This window comes from Manis javanica, chromosome 5, assembly GCF_040802235.1.
Source record: "Manis javanica isolate MJ-LG chromosome 5, MJ_LKY, whole genome shotgun sequence".
Lineage (NCBI taxonomy): Eukaryota > Metazoa > Chordata > Mammalia > Pholidota > Manidae > Manis > Manis javanica.
In genome coordinates, this window is record NC_133160.1 from 95,813,133 (window position 1) to 95,830,512 (window position 17,380).

At 35.4% G+C, this 17,380-nt stretch overlaps 1 protein-coding gene across 3 annotated transcripts in view; it reads right to left on the minus strand.

Annotated features, from left to right (window-relative positions):
• The window catches only part of SMARCAD1 (SNF2 related chromatin remodeling ATPase with DExD box 1), a 95,257-nt gene that overhangs the window by 45,979 nt on the left and 31,898 nt on the right, over positions 1-17,380 (minus strand). For all 3 annotated transcript variants that reach the window (XM_073237289.1, XM_037020164.2, XM_037020163.2), the window contains exons 4-5: positions 15,093-15,264; positions 12,222-12,288 (exon numbers count right to left, since the gene is read on the minus strand). In XM_073237289.1, the coding sequence (XP_073093390.1) occupies positions 12,222-12,288; positions 15,093-15,264 (239 nt within the window). The remainder of the gene's footprint in view (positions 1-12,221; positions 12,289-15,092; positions 15,265-17,380) is intronic.

The window sequence follows — 17,380 nt, forward strand, 5'->3', positions numbered from 1 at the left end:
TATTGTCATGACTAGAAAATCAAAATCAATCTACATGTCTTAAGAAGCTATGCTACATATTTATACTTTGTATATACTTACCTATTTCTTAAAATACTTTTACCTTCAGAGAGAAAATTCCTTAGACATATTGCTGTACTAATAGGAAAGCATTGGCTAAAGCTTACAAAAGTTTAAGATTTCAGTATTAATTACAACAGCACCTAACTAAGCAGTGAGAAATAAAACTTACTGAAATACAATCCTCAAACATGACAGCTTTTAAGTTGTAAGCCTGAAAATTTCACAACATGGGTATAACAAAAACTGAATGCCATTAACATTGTATAGTAACTACATCTTAGTATAAATGTTTACATTTCTTTTCTTCCAATTTATTTCATGAAGCACATGTATATTCTGCATAAGCCAACTAATTTCCAGAATCTACTTTAAAAAGGGATCATCATGGGAGGCGGAGCCAAGATGGTGGCGTGAGTAGAACAGCAGAAATCTTCTCCCAAAACCACATATATTTTTGAAAATGCAACAAAGACAACTCTTCCTAAAAGAGAGACCAGAAGATACAGGACGAAATCCAGACCACATCCACACCTGCGAGAACCCAGCGAGTCACGAAGGTGGTAAGATACAAGCCCCAGCCCGGCGAGACCCGAGCGCCCCAAACCCCAGCTCTGGGCGGGAGGAATAGGAGTGAGGAGGGAGAGGGAGAGGATGCCCAGGACTGCTAAATAGCCAACCCTAGCCATCTGCACCAGAGCGTAGACAGTGCATGAGTGGGGTGCTGGATACTAGGGAAACAGGACAGTAAGACCTGTGAGCGTGTCCCTGCAGGAGGCGCCCCAGGGACAAAGAAAAGCGAGTGCTTTTTGGAAGTCTTAAAGGGACAGGGACCCCACTGCTGGACAGAAGCGTCCTGGGACACTTAGACCAGCAGCAGGGAACTCCGGGCACCCTAAACCCCTGGATAGCAAGGCAGCTCAGAGGCCCCTCATGGAGATAAACAGCCTCCCGGCCGTTCCCCCTCCAACACGGCTCCACCATATCAGAGCAGCAGCCCGAGCCAGGCCACGCCCAAAACGACAGCGGAGATAAACTCCATACCGGCCGGGCAAGATTCAGAAGCTCCATCTGTGTGCAGCTGCCAAGCACAAGCCACTAGAGGTTGCTGTTCTCCCAGGAGAGAAAGGCCACAAACTAACAAGAAGGGAAGTTCTCTCAGCCGTCACTCGTCCCAGCTCTGAAAACTATTTCTATCACCATGAAAAGGCAAAATTACAGGCAAACCAAGATCACAGAGACAACACCAGAGAAGGAGACAGACCTAACCAGTCTTCCTGAAAAAGAATTCAAAATAAAAATCATAAACATGCTGACGGAGATGCAGAGAAATATACAAGAGCTAAGGGATGACGTCCAGAGGGAGATTACAGATGTCCGGAAGGAGATTACAGAAGTGAAACAAACTCTGGAAGGATTTATAAGCAGAATGGATAAGATGAAAGAGGCCATTGATGGAATAGAAACAAGAAAACAGGAACACATAGAAGCTGACACAGAGAGAGATAAAAGGATCTCCAGGAATGAAACAATATTAAGAGAACTGTGTGACCAATTCAAAAGGAACAATACCCGTATTATAGGGGTATCATAAGAATAAGAGAGAGAAAAAGGGATAGAAAGTGTCTTTGAAGAAATAATTGCTGAGAACTTCCCCAAACTGGGGGAGGAAATAATCGAACAGACCATGGAAATACACAGAACTCCGAACAGAAAGGACCCAAAGAGGACAACACCAAGACACATAATTATTAAAATGGCAAAGATCAAGGACAAGGACAGAGTTTTATAGGCAGCTAGAGAGAAAAAGGTCACCTATAAAGGAAAACCCATCAGGCTATCATCAGACTTCTCAACAGAAACCTTACAGGCCAGAAGAGAATGGCATGATATATTTAATGCAATGAAACAGAAGGGCCTTGAACCAAGGATACTGTATCCAGCATGATTATCATTTAAATATGAAGGAGGGATTAAACAATTCCCAGACGAGCAAAAGTTGAGGGAATTTGCCTCCCACAAACCACCTACAGGGTATTCTAGAGGGACTATTCTAGAAGGAAGCACTCCTAAGACTAAACAGATGTCACCAGAGAAAATAAAATCACAGCAAAGAAAGCAAACCAACCAAATACTAACTAAAGGCAAAAAATAAAATCAACTACCCACTAAAAGCAGTTAAAGGAAACACGAAAGAGTACAGAATAAAACAACCAACATATAAAGAATGGAGGAGGAATAAGAAGGGAGAGAAGATAAGAATCTCCAGACAGTGTATATAACAGCTCAGTAAGCGAGCTAAGTTAGGCAGTAAGATACTAAAGAAGCTAACCTTGAACATTTGGTAACCACGAATCTAAAGCCTGCAATGGCAATAAGTACATATCTTTCAATAGTCACCCTAATTGTAAATGGACTGAATGCACCAATCGAAAGACAGAGTAATAGAATGGATAAAAAAAGCTAGACCCATCTATGTGCTGCTTACAAGAAAGTCACCTCAAACCCAAAGACATGCACAGACTAAAAGTCAAGGGATGGGAAAACATATTTCAGGCAAACAACAGAGAAGAAAGCAGGGGTTGCAGTACTAATATCAGACAAAATAGACATCAAAACAAAGAAAGTAACGAGATAAAGAAGGACATTACATAATGATAAAGGGCTCAGTCCAACAACAGGATATAACCATTCTAAATATATATGCACCCAACACAGGAGCACCAGCATATGTGAAACAAATACTAACAGAACTGAAAAGGGAAACAGAATACAATGCATTCATTTTAGGAGACTTCAACATGCCACTCACCCCAAAGAATAGACCCACTGGACAGAAAATAAGAAAGGACATGGAGGCACTGAACAACACACGAGAACAGATGGACCTAATAGACATCTATAGAACTCTACATCCAAAAGCAACAGGATATACAATCTTCTCAAGTGCACAAGGTACATTCTTCAGAAAAGACCACATACTAGGTCACAAAAAGAGCCTCAGTAAATTCCAAAAGATTGAAATTCTACTAACCAACTTTTCAGACCACAAAGGTATAAAACTAGAAATGAATACTACAAAGAAAACAAAAAGGCTCACAAGCACATGTAGGCTTAACAACATGCTCCTAAATAATCAATGGATCAATGAACAAATCAAAATAGAGATCAAGGAATATATAGAAACAAATGACAACAACAACACTAAGCCCTAACTTCTGTGGCACTCAGCAAAAGCAGTCTTAAGAGGAAAGTATATAGCAATCCAGGCACACTTAAAGAAGGAAGAATAATCCCAAATGAATAGTCTAACATCACAATTATCGAAACTGGAAAAAGAAGAACAAATGAGGCCTAAAGTCAGCAGAAGGAGGGACATAATAAAGATCAGAGAAGAAATAAACAAAATTGAGAATAAAACAATAGCAAAAATCAATGAAACCAAGAGTTGGTTCTTTGAGAAAATACCAAAATAGATAAGCCTCTAGCCAAACTTATTAAGAGAAAAAGAGAATCAACACACATCAACAGAATCAGAAATGAGAATGGAAAAATCACAACAGACTCCCAGAAATACAAAGAATTATTAAACAGTACTATGAAAACCTATATGCTAACAAGCTGGGAAACCTAGAAGAAATAGACAACTTCCTAGAAAAATACAACCTTCCAAGAATGATCAAGGAAGAAACAAAAAGTTAAACAAACCAATTACGAGCAAAGAAATTGAAACGGTAATCAAAAAACTACCCAAGAACAAAACCCCCAGGCCAGATGTATTTACCTCAGAATTTCATCAGACATACAGAGAGGACATAATACCCATTCTCCTTAAAGTTTTCCAAAAAACAGAAGAGGAGGGAATACACCCAACCTCATTCTATGAAGCCAACATCACCCTAATGCCAAAACCAGGCAAAGACCAAACCAAAAAAGAAAATTACAGACCAATATCCCTGATGAATGTAGATGCAAAAATACTCAATAAAATATTAGCAAACCGAATTCAAAAATATATCAAAAGGATCATACACCATGGCCAAGTGGGATTCATCCCAGGGATGCAAGGATGGTACAACATTCGAAAATCCATCAACATCATCCACCACATCAACAAAATGCAGGACAAAAACCACATGATCATCTATAGATGCTTAAAAAGCATTCGACAAAATTCAACATCCATTCATGATAAAAACTCTCAGCAAAATGGGTATAGAGGGTAAGTACCTCAACATAATAGAGGCCATATATGATAAACCCACAGCCAACATCATACTGAACAGCGAGAAGCTAAAAGCTTTTCCTCTAAGATCAGGAACAAGACAGGGATGCCCACTCTCCTCACTGTTATTCAACATAGTACTGGAGGTCCTAGCCACGGCAATTAGACAAAACAAAGAAATACAAGGAATCCAGATAGGTAAAGAAGAAGTTAAACTGTCACTATTTGCAGATGACATGATATTGTACATAAAAAACCCTAAAGACTCCACTACAAAACTACTAGAACTGATATCGGAATACAGTAAAGTTGAAGGATACAAAATTAACACACAGAAATCTGTGGCTTTCCTAAACACTAACAATGAGCCAATAGAAAGAGAAATCAGGAAAACAATTCCATTCACAATTGCATCAAGAAGAATAAAATACCTAGGAATAAACCTAACCAAAGAAGTGAAAGACCTATACCCTGAAAACTACAAGACACTCTTAAGAGAAATTAAAGGGGACACTAACAAATGGAAACTCATCCCATGCTCTTGGCTAGGAAGAATTAATATCGTCAAAATGGCCATCCTGCCCAAAGCAATATATAGATTTGATGCAATCCTTATCAAATTACCAGCAACATTCTTCAACGAACTGGAACAAATAGTTCAAAAATTCATATGGAAACACCAAAGACCCCGAATAGCCAAAGCAATCCTGAGGAAGAAGAACAAAGTGGGGGGGATCTCACTCCCCACCTTCAAGCTCTACTACAAAGCCATAGTAATCAAGACAATTTGGTACTGGCACAAGAACAGAGCCACAGACCAGTGCAACAGATTAGAGACTCCAGACATCAACCCAAACATATAGGGTCAATTAATATTTGATAAAAGGAGCCATGGACATACAATGGGGAAATGACAGTCTCTTCAACGGTTGGTGCTGGCAAAACTGGACAGCTACATGTAGGAGAATGAAACTGGACCTCTGTCTAACCCCATATACAAAGGTAAACTCAAAACGGATCAAAGACCTGAATGTAAGTCATGAAACCATAAAATTCTTAGAAAAAAACATAGGCAAAAATCTCTTAGACATAAACATGAGTGACCTCTTCTTGAACATATATCCTGGGGCAAGGAAAACAAAAGCACAAATGAACAAGTGGGACTATATTAAGCTGAAAAGCTTTCATACAGCAAAAGCACCATCAATAGAACAAAAAAGTACCCTACAGTATGGGAGAATATATTTGTAAATGAGAATAAAGGCTTGACATCCAAAATATATAAAGAGCTCACACATCTCAACAAACAAAAACAAATAATCCAATTAAAAAATGGGCAGAGGAATTGAACAGACAGTTCTCCAAAAAAGAAATTCAGATGACCAACAGACACATGAAAAGATGCTCCACATCGCTAGTTATCAGAGAAATGCAAATTAAAACCACAATAAGATATCACCTCACACCAATAAGGATGGCCACCATCCAAAAGACAAACAACAAATGTTGGCGAGGTTGTGGAGAAAGGGGAACCCTCCTACACTGCTGGTGGGAATGTAAATTAGTTCAACCATTGTGGAAAGTAGTATGGAGGTTCCTCAAAATGCTCAAAATAGACTTACCATTTGACCCAGGAATTCCACTCCTAGGAATTTACCCTAAGAATGCAGCACTCCAGTTTGAAAAAGACAGATGCACCCCTATGTTTATTGCAGCACTATTTACAACAGCCAAGAATTGGAAGCAACCTACGTGTCCATCAGTAGATGAATGGATAAAGATGTGGTACATATACACAATGGAATATTATTCAGCCATAAGAAAATAAATCCTACCGTTTGCAACAACATGGCTGGAGCTAGAGGGTATTATGCTCAGTGAAATAAGCCAAGCGGAGAAAGACAAATGCGAAATGATTTCACTCATCTGTGGACTATAACAAAGGAAAAACTGAAGGAACAAAATAGCAGCAGAATCACAGAACCCACGAATGAACTAACAGTTACCAAAGGGAAGGGACTGGGGAGGATGGGTGGGTAGGGAGGGATAAGGGGAGGGGGGAGAGGAAAAGGGTATTATGACTAGCATGCATAATGTGGGGGGTGGGAGAAAGAGGAGGGCTGTGCAACACAGAGAAGACAAGTAGTGATTCTATAACATTTTTCTATGCTGATGGACAGTGACTGTAATGGGGTTTGTAGGGGGGACTTGGAGTAGCGGAGAGCCTAGTAAACATAATATTCTTCATGTAATTGTAGATTAATGATAACAAAAACAAAAAACAAAACAAAGAAAGAAAAGAGGGATCACTCCCTGATAGGATAAAACTAACTGCAAATCAGCGATTAATGCATGCTTTACATATCCTTAATTTTAATCTTTTAGAGGGTGTCAGATGATCAACTATGGAAGTACATTTTTCTGATAATATTCCTTTCTCTTAAAAAAAAAATTAAGCAGTTCCTGTGTGGTGATCTCCAATAGGTTCTTCACAATGGTATAAAAGTCATATCAAAGTGTGGACAAAGGGTTTGTTTGTGTTTATACAGAGGATCAAAGCCTAATTTGGCTACCCAGATAACGAATTAAGGTATGATATGAAGAAGAACTTCCAGTATCAACATCCTCTGGAAGAGTCATTCCAGAAGATGATCATCAAAAACTTCAACAAAGATCCTGGCACTGTTGCAGTTGTAGCTGCATTCATCCCACCGGTTCCTGGACTTGCCATTGGAATGAAGGAGGAGATATCTACGCTGGCCTGTGCATACAGTAAAACAACAAATTTGACTGGATCTATACTGTTGGAACTCAACCAAGAATTAGGAGAAGTGCAAGTTGCAGTGCTCCAAAATCGTGCGACTATAGACTATCTCCTGTTAAAAGAACATATGGGATGTGAACAGTTCCCAGGAATGTGTTGTTTTAATTTGTCTGATTTTTCTCAAACTATTCAAATTCAGTTAGACAATATCCATCATATCATTGATAAGTTTTCACAAATGTGTAGGGTGCCTAACTGGTTTTCTTGGTTTCACTGGATATGGCTGGTAATTATGGGTCTGCTTTTGTTATGTAGCTGTATTCCTATTCTGTTAATGTGTGTATGCAATTTAATTAGTAGTTTGTTAAAACCTATACATGCGTATGGTACTCTACAAGAAGATGTGTCAAAGAAATAATCAACTTTCCCATGTTTTCTTCCGTCTGCTACTTCTATAGCTTTTCTTCTTCCTTCCTAATTACAACCCTTTAGTAGAATTCGTGCCTCTTATCAAAAATTACCGAGTATCATAATTCTTCCACGTGGTAAAGATACCTCAAGACAAATGCTGGGCACAGAAGCCACAGGGCATAAATCTACAAAGAAGTAAAAAGCTAACCTTTTCAAACAATATTGCTTCTCTCTCACTTACCAACTTTACATTTCCCTGTATGGCCTCAGAAGATGACTGGTTAGCCAGAGACGGGTAAGATTCCTCAAGGAAGGAACAACCTAAGACAGGCACAGTCACAGGGGCCCGTCAGGTGAGAAACTGGAGATCAACAGAGGTGAGGCTTAGAACCTCACCCCCCATTTTGAGAGAAATCTTCTGCATCCGTGGATGTTTTGTTGCCCTTGTCTAGCTTGGATTAATACTTAGTCTATAGGCACAGACCTGATCATCTACATTTGCCCTCTTACAGCACTAAATTATGCTTTCTACCTTCATCTTGCATCTACCTACCACTTCAGCATTTTATGAAAAATAATAAAGTAATAATAATAAGGGAGAAATGTGGGATTCACATATAAATCAAGTATAAAAATCAAACGAATAATAATATGACTTGATTATTTATAGTTCATGATGCGTGATCAGAACTGAAAGTTTCTGTGATATGACTGCCCTTGCACTGTTCACCATGTAAGAACTTATTCACTATGTAAGAACTTGTTCACCATGTAAGAACTTGTTCATTATGCTTCAGAAGATTGGAGACTGTTGAGAATTAGGCTTGGGGTTGATTAATGATTGTGCATTGAGTCCCCTATACAGAATTTTATTGTTGTTAACAACCATTTCATCAATAAATGTGAGAGATGCCCTCTCAGAAAAAAAAAAGGGGGGGGATCATCACCCCCAAGTACTTTTGGGGCTTAAATGAGCACTCTTACTGATATTCTATGTTTGAAAAAACCTTCAAAATAGATTATTTATGACATTTTGCCTAGATATGTTTCTTTCCTAGAATAACAAGAGCTTCGTTTTGTCAATAAATAATTCTTCAGCTTTAAATATCGGTTTATTATTTTTATAATATGGCGCCAAATATTTACAATGTACCTAAAATGGCCACAGGTAAAAATTGCAAATGGGGGAGAAAATGCAAAACTAAAATTTTAGTACAAAAGTTACATAATAGCACGCAATGTTTAGTCACCTCCATCTAAGTCTATTCTATTTATAATTACTAATTAAAAATTTTTGCATACATCTAGAGGAAATAAGTTAACATCCCACTTCCAAACTACATGTTCCATAAATTCTCATCTTCTATTGGAAGCACCTATCATCAACTTCTGAAAAAAAAAGAGATAAAATAATTTCATCTAAATTCATTATTTAAAAATAAAAAAATAAAACATGAAACTATAAAAAGAAAATACGGTTAAAGGACACAAACAGTTCAACAGAAAAAATGAAAAGATGCTCACCTTTATTAATAATTAAAGACAGGTAAAATAAAGTAACAATAAAATACCTATTTTCCCCAAGATTAGAAAGAGTAATAAATGGACAATTCTAGCAAACCATAGGCAAATAGGCACTTTCAAATATGAATTGGTATAACTTTTTTCTGAAAAGAAATCTAAATAACACATCTTGGAATTTTAGATGTGCCTATGTTTTAGTCCAATAATTCCTCCTTTAGGAATTTATTCCACAGAACTGTTGGGAAATATTTGCTTAAGCATACACACAAAAACTTTCGAACATCTAAGTGCCCAAGATATTAGGCAAATTAGAATACACACAAAAATGCCTGTTTAAATTACGTACACTTTGAAAAATAAAAAATACATAGGTTACAAGAAAGCAGATATAATAGGATCATACATAATAATGTTTTGCTTATTCTTATACATACATAGTAGTAGAAAAAATAGCTAGAGAGAAACTCCTTGACAATATCAATAAATTCTTATTTTTACTCTTTGAAGTACAGTAAAAACTGTGCAAAACTGTTTTATATAATTCAGTATTTATAAATGAAGACTTTCAGGAGGCAAGGCATAAAAAATACATTTACTGTTTCATATGCAAGATATTGTCTATAAAAGATTATACATCATGGTAAAATCAATGTCCAACATCATAGTCTGTGGAAATGCCGAAGATCTCTCACAGGTATTTAGAAAGGTGTTATGTCCTGATACATTCAAAATAATCCTGACATAAATTGTCCTGATACATCTAAAATAGTTTTCTGACTTAATGATAACATACATTGAAGGTTATCTTATCTTCCGTAAAACTGTCATTCTATACATTACATACAAAGTTTATTGTACTAAAGGTGAAGATGACTGATAAAACTGTCTAGTCCATTCCAAAACGAAGCATAGAAGTTTACTTAAAAAAAACAAGAAAACCCTAATTGCTTCTTTCCTTGTAACTTGCCACTTGAGTTTTTTTTTTTTTTAAAGAAATAATAAAGAAGTATAGTGCAAGGATGAGAAGAGGAAAACTCAGTGTTAAGTCTAAATTTAACGTGGACTGTAAACTCAGAGGAGTGATGTTTTATCCATTTTGTTTCCTTTCATATCCCTAGCACCTAAAATAGCACCTGGTGCGTAGTAGTAGGTGCACAAAAAATATTTTGTTAAATTAATATGTTAAATGACATAAATTGCTCAAGAGAAAAAAGATTAGTCACTACTGTGGAACAGAGTTATTCTACAGATTTTTCAATTTAAAGATTATGGAATACTGAGGTATTATGAGAACAAGAAAGAATATGAAAACTTTTCCAAACCATTTTGCAACTCAACTAATGTTAAATGAGCCTGCCATTTTCCAAAACTTTTACAGTAAGTTCTAGGGACATGGTAATGAGGAAAACACAGTCAACCTTCTCCTATACCACTTTCTATCATCAGAGAGCCCTTAAGAATAAATGATTGCTAACACTTACTATGTACTTACTATGTGCCACACTCTAGTAAGAAATTTACATGAGCTTTATCACTTCTTCGTAACAACCTATGAACTTGATACTATTATGATGCCATTTTACTGCTAAGAAAACAAAGACACAGAAGAGTTAGGCAACACTGCCCAAGGTCACACAACTAGTAAGTGGAAGAAAGGGAAGAATCTTAACATTCTGTGTAAGTAGCACCCGCACAACACAATACTGTTCCCTTGTTCAAATTGGAGAAAATGAAATACTTAACATATTTTATATGGACAAAACAGTATCATCTTTGGAATCTACTCTAATACAATCTATTTAGTGGGTATAAAAATGAAGTAGATACACTGATGGACAGTGACTGCAATGGGGTATGGGGAGGGACTTTGTAATACGGGTGAATGTAGCAACCAAATTGTTTTCCTTGTGAAACCTTCATAGGAATGTACATCAACGATACCTTACTAAAAAAAATATATGGCAATTATGACAATAAAAAGAAAAAATGAAGCAGACAATTGTCAAAGAGGGATGACTGGTCCATGGGAACACATTGTACTATTTTCTGTATTTATATAAAATTTTATGTTTCAAAAAAACTTAAAAAGCTGAAAAACCTTTTATGGAAATCAGCACTTATTGACACTATTGATTAAAGAATTGGTATAGCCTTGAAAAAATTAATTGGAAGCACATACTAAAATTTTACATGTACATACCCTTGATTCTGCATCCTAGTTTGAAATTCAGCCTTCAGAAATAATATCATAAAAATTTACTTATTAGGTATTTACTTTATCACTATAAAAAGAAAATACTGGAAACATAAATGCTAACTAATAAGAGAAATAGTTAATAAACTAATCCTATGAACAGACACATAAAAATATTATGGAGCCATTTTTCAAAAGCTAGATAAATCTGATTGTACTGATAAGTTATCCACAATAAATCACCAAGTCATTTTTTTTAAACACAGACCTATTATTACATTTTGTAACCTAATGTGTGTGTGTGTGTGTGTGTGTGTGTTGTATAATGGTGTATATAAATACAGGAAAAGTTGAAAATGATACAAAGCAAATTTAAGTGTGGTTAACAGAGTGTAGGGTTTGCTTTCATTCTTAAAATACTTTTCTGGTAGTGGAATTACAGGTTATTTTTACTTGTTTGGTAGGTTTATGTTTATAAAAAAAGATCAAGATACCATACACTGAAAAAACTGGATCTGTGTTTTTTTTAATTCAAGTTCCTTCAAATGCATTCATTTTTGTATCCCAAACTTGAAATACAGCATAAATATTTACTAAATGAAGGAATGCTGACTACCAGCTAGGACTTTCCACAAGACATTACGTTCCTACTGACTCAGATTTGTAGACCTATAAATAAAACCACAATGCAATTAGAAAACACATTTAAGAAAGAAAATATACCTTCCAAAACTTCACTGTCATGAGATTTGATCTGTAGTAAACAAGCAAAATTACCAATGAAAAACTTCCCCCTCCCTTTCTGAGAGGGGATTAAAAAAAAATTCCACATACAAAATTTAGCTCCCAAATAGCTGTATGACCTCAAGTTAGTCACTTAACCTTGTTTCTTCACCTAAAGAAATTGAAGCTTATTAATATCTCATAAGGTTTCTATAAAAATTCATGAAGGTGCCTGGTAAGTTGTAGAGCAATATTTAAAATGAAAAGATATTATTATGTAATTAATGATTCAGCATGGCTTGAAACTAAGTCAGGCATACCTGCATCACCAAACATCAGCAAGGCAGCAGCAATCGCTCCATCCATAGTGCTTGTTGATTCAATCAACTAGCAGAATGAGAAACAGATTAATGTTTTAAAAATAACACTTTAAGAATTATTTCACAAAGTTATCAAAATATCTAAGAACAAATAACATTAAAATATATACCTGGCGGGGAAATAGTATGGCATACTTCAAGTTTACTAAGTCCTATGATAAATTTTCAGAAACCTGGTTTTTCTAAATTCTGAACTTCTCTAATCATATCTTAAAGTGTATCAGATTTTCTCATCATCACATTCAATGAAAAATTAAAATATAGTCAGATAAAAATACAGTAAAGGTTCTTGTTATTTTAATTACAAGGTTGTGCATTAAAGCCTTAAAAACTTTGTACTTAACATGCAGGAGGGTATGTGTGTGTGTGTATGCGAGAGAGAGAGAGGGAGATGATAGACATTTATTTTACTCTTCTATTTATGAAAAATATCAGCCATAATCCTACATTTATTTTTTAAAATCTAATACTTAGGATGAGTCAGTATAAAAGGCTCTTTTGATTTTTACCCTATTTCTGAATTGCTTGAATTTGTTCAAGAACATAGTACTACTTACATAATTAACATTTTCAATAAACTTTTTTTATGCTGTTCTGCAATATATTGGATTTCAGAAGAAACTATACATCCCATATTTTTCTCTTGCTATAGTTCCCATTTTAAAAAGATCTTATTTTTCTTAAGCTATTTTTGTATTAAAGAGCCTCAAATCAAATTAGTTTTCCTAATCTTGGATCCTTAGAAATCCTGTAAGTCCCACTTCATTTTTAAAACAGCTGAAGCATATTCTTATCAAGTCAGTGACTAAATTTATATTATGTAGCTTCTTGAATTATTTTATACGGGTCCAAAAGCCTTTGTAATTTATAAATGTCACCTTTAAATTTCTTGAAATGATTGGGGTCATTTGAAATCCAGAGTACTTCAAGAGTGTTCTGCTCTGAAATTGATAATGTTAAATTCCCCAAACTCCAAATTCTAATCAATGAAATATAAATAAAATATTATATTCTATATATTAATCTATTCTCTATATAGTAATCCTATTTCCCACTGCAAGTACAGAATTACAGATAAATATTTCTACAGGACAAAAGTCCCCTTGAACTTAACGAAAAATTGACAATCAAGCTAAAATATTTTTTAACTGAGAGTTATTCATATATTTTAATAATCCATCATGTTCTATTGAAAGTTCTTTCCAACACTGTAAGCTAGCTCCTGGAGATACTAGTACCTACTTCTTTTCTTCTTATTCCAGAAAAAAATCACATTAGGGCGCAAATAACATTGTTAACAGGAGAAAATGTAGACCCAAGATGTCACTGAAGTTTCATTTAACTAACACTAAGGTATCAAAATGATTTGAGAAAGATTCATGGCAAAAATAATAGAGACTGGGAATAATTTAATCTACATTTAGATATCAAACTAGCAGGTCCAGGACCACTTTCAGTTCAAACATGTTTTTTTGCCCTGAATGTTATTTTTGTGTTTAAGTTAGTTACCATAAAAAGGTAAGAAGTGTTGATAAAACATGAATGAACTTCAAAAAAGCTTCTGCCAAGTGAAAGAAGCCACTCACAAAAGATCAAATACTACATGATTTACTTAATATGAAATGTCCAAATAGGCAAATCTCTGTGACAGAGATTACTGGTTACACCTAGGGCTGGAGGGAGGGAAATGGCGAGAAATTGCTAATGTGTATGAGGTTTCTCTTTGGATTGATTTAAATGTTATAAAATTAAGACAGTGGTTGCATGCTTTTGTAAATATACTAAAAACCACCAAATCATACACTTTTTTATAGATGATTTTTATGGCATTTAAATTACATCTCAAGACAGCTATTAAATTGATGACCAACAGTAAATAAAAACTCACTTTGTTTGAAAAATGTGAATATCTGATAAAAATGGGCTATTATTGATATAAAATGGCTATATCCTGCTGCAGCTAAAGAGCAGCTATCCACTTTGGGAAGAGCAAGTACTATACGGTATGCTAGTATCAACCACCTCTAAGTTACTGTCTACCTGTGCATATACAGTACCTACTTAGTCTCAGACCAGGGGAAGGAAAGTGGGGATGGTGCCAGTGATGATGACAGATACACAGGGGAAAAACGTCTGAACATACAATTAAATTGTTCCCCTAAGATTAACTATTAAGTGGTAGAGCTCATGATTAATTAACTATTTACTAATATTCAGACTTCTTCTCTACCTAAAATGTAACTGGTCAATTCTTATTTGCTTTTAATGAGATACCTATTATAGTCCAATTACAGCCACTTATTTCATATCTATAGCTCAATCAATAATTCTCAGCAAGAGTGCTACTGGTAGGGTAATTATTTTCTTATGCAAGACTGTTACCAGTATTGCTGGGTATTTAGCATCCCTGTCCCCATGGCACTAAATGTTAATAGCAACCCCTTGCCATTATGGGAGTGGGGAGGAAGCCTCCTGACAGTTCCAGGAGTTTCTAGTGGGAGATTTGGGCACGGGTCAGGTAATCCATTTTGGAACCATTCAAGCCCAACAATTCACAAACTACACAAGCTATTGAAGGAAACTTAAATTATTATTTGTAGGTGAATAACCTCACCTACTAATAAGTTAAGACTGTCAACAAGTAAATCTCTGGCATTTATCTTTAGTATTACCTAAAGGTTAATTATCTTCAAACATAAGAGATAAAATGACTTTAGAAAAATGACTATCCATTAAAAACAGCACTGGATACAAGAGAGATTTTAATCATCACTAAAGCTACAATAACCAAAGACTATAAAAGGGTCTGACCTTAAGTAAATCATTGTCACTTCTTTGTGGGAAAAGTTCCTTCAAGGTCTGAAGCTTAGCATCTTTAAGGTCTTCCAATTCTGAAAGGTCTTCCAATTCTGAAATATCATCATTCTTTCTATGTGCCACAGGAGGAAGGCCTTGGGATTCTTCATCTTCAGATGGCTCAGAACTAAAAATATTTTCAGGGGAAAAGAACCAAAATATTTTAATATATTAGTAATGTTATTTCATTAGAATTGGACATATGTGTATATGAATATAGCATTCTTTCAATATTAAGTACAATCTATACCTGTCAGAAAGTAAAACACTGTTTTCCATTTCAGTATGATTATATGTATATACTTATTAGTTTTTTATAAAACGAATGCATGCCAACTTCTCTTTCCTCCTCTTTATTTACCTAAATTCTGTGTATCAGATGAGTATCTTCATGCTGCATGCAATAAATAATGAAGCCCACACTAATGCAAAGATCAAAGAATTTTCATGGCCTACCTATCTGATCAGAATCTAAGTGTTAGAATCAGAATGTTCCCATTCAATATTAGAATCTCTGCCAGGAACATTTCTTTAGCAGAAAGGACCATTTAATCCATATGAAGCACTCTCCTCCAATTAACTTAAATCCCATTCCATTTCAGTTTATGATTTGCTATATAAAAGATATTTTGGACCAAATTTTACTCATCTACCTCCTAAACAAAATATTATCATTTTGAAATGTTGTTTTTTTACCATGGTTAAGCTTTCTGGGGATAAGAAAGCAGAAATATAACAAAATGGGTATAAGTCATAATACTCAGAGTAAGAATGCAAAGTGGGAATCATAGTTAAGTATATTCCTAGAGTCAGAGAATGTAGACTGTGCTATGCAGCTATTTCACTTTTGGACAGCTCTCTTGGACTATATGCAGAATCTGTATCTTAGTCACTTCTCTGTACCTATTCATGTTAGTTCAGTTATACCTGCTGGGGCACTAGTTATGTCTAAGAAATCTCCCAATAACAAAGAGCACATTTCCAAGGAGCAACAATCTGTACTTTAACAAGCTTCTAGGTTGACTTCTTAAACCTTGTTTTGAGAAAATGCTGTAAAGTAACAAGGTAAAATAAATCTCTTCCTTTGTCTCTATGCCTGTCCTTCAATATCTGAAGAAAATTACATGTGTCTCCCTTTCTACTACACCCAGGCTTTTTACCCCTGATGCACAACTTTGAATTCTCACTCTGCCTTATTACATTCATGCTCCCTACCTGATTTTGCCTCCTAGTTCACTAAGAATATGAAAGCTTTCTGCATTATTTACTTACAACAGTCAAGATATGGAGGCAACCAAAGTGTCCATTACCAGATGAATGGATAAAGAAGATGCGGTACATAGAAACAATGGAATAGTATTCAGCCATAAAGAAAAAAAGAAATCCTGCACTTGCAACAACACAGATGGACCTAGGATATAAAAGGACTTAGAATCCTTTTATAATTCCTGCCCTGAATAAACACTTTCAAAGGTCCTTACTCTTCTGGACATTAGAATCTTAACATAATGATCAGATTCATTATAACCATTCAGTGGGACAAGCCTATGTGCCTCTTGATGACATTATGTATTTAAGCTGACCAGGAATCTTACCATGCCTTAGACTTAATGTCCAGTTCACAGGAAATATAAGCAACAGAGGAATAAACTCAATACCATCATGATGAAACAGTAAGAAAACCTGGTTTTTCTAAAAAAAAGACTTAATCTCTTCAGCAAGTTAAAATCCTGAAGTAAGAGGAGGGGAGTGGACCCTTTAAGATCAAGAGAGTCAAGAGTAGTAACATGCAAATGCAGGGGATGTTCCTAGTTTGGCTCTTGGTTTGAAAACAAGCTATATGGTCAGCTACATGAAAGAAAAAGAAACTGAATTACTGTCTAACTCCACACACAAAGGAAACTTGAAATGGATTAAAGACCTAAATGTAAGTCATGAAAACCATAAAACTCTTAGAAGAAAAATTAGGCAGAAATCTCTTGAACATAAGCATGAGCAATTTTTTTCCTGGACACAACTCCTTGGGCAAGGGAAACAAAATAAAAATGAACAAGTGGGACTACATCAAACTAAAGTTTCTGTACAGCAAAGGACACCATCTGCAGAACAAAAAGGCATCCTATGGCATGGGAGAATGTATTTGTAAACAATTTATCTGATAAAGGGTTAACATCCAAAATATATAGAGAACTCTTATGCCTCAACACCAAAAAAACAAATAACCTGATTAAAAAATGGGCAGA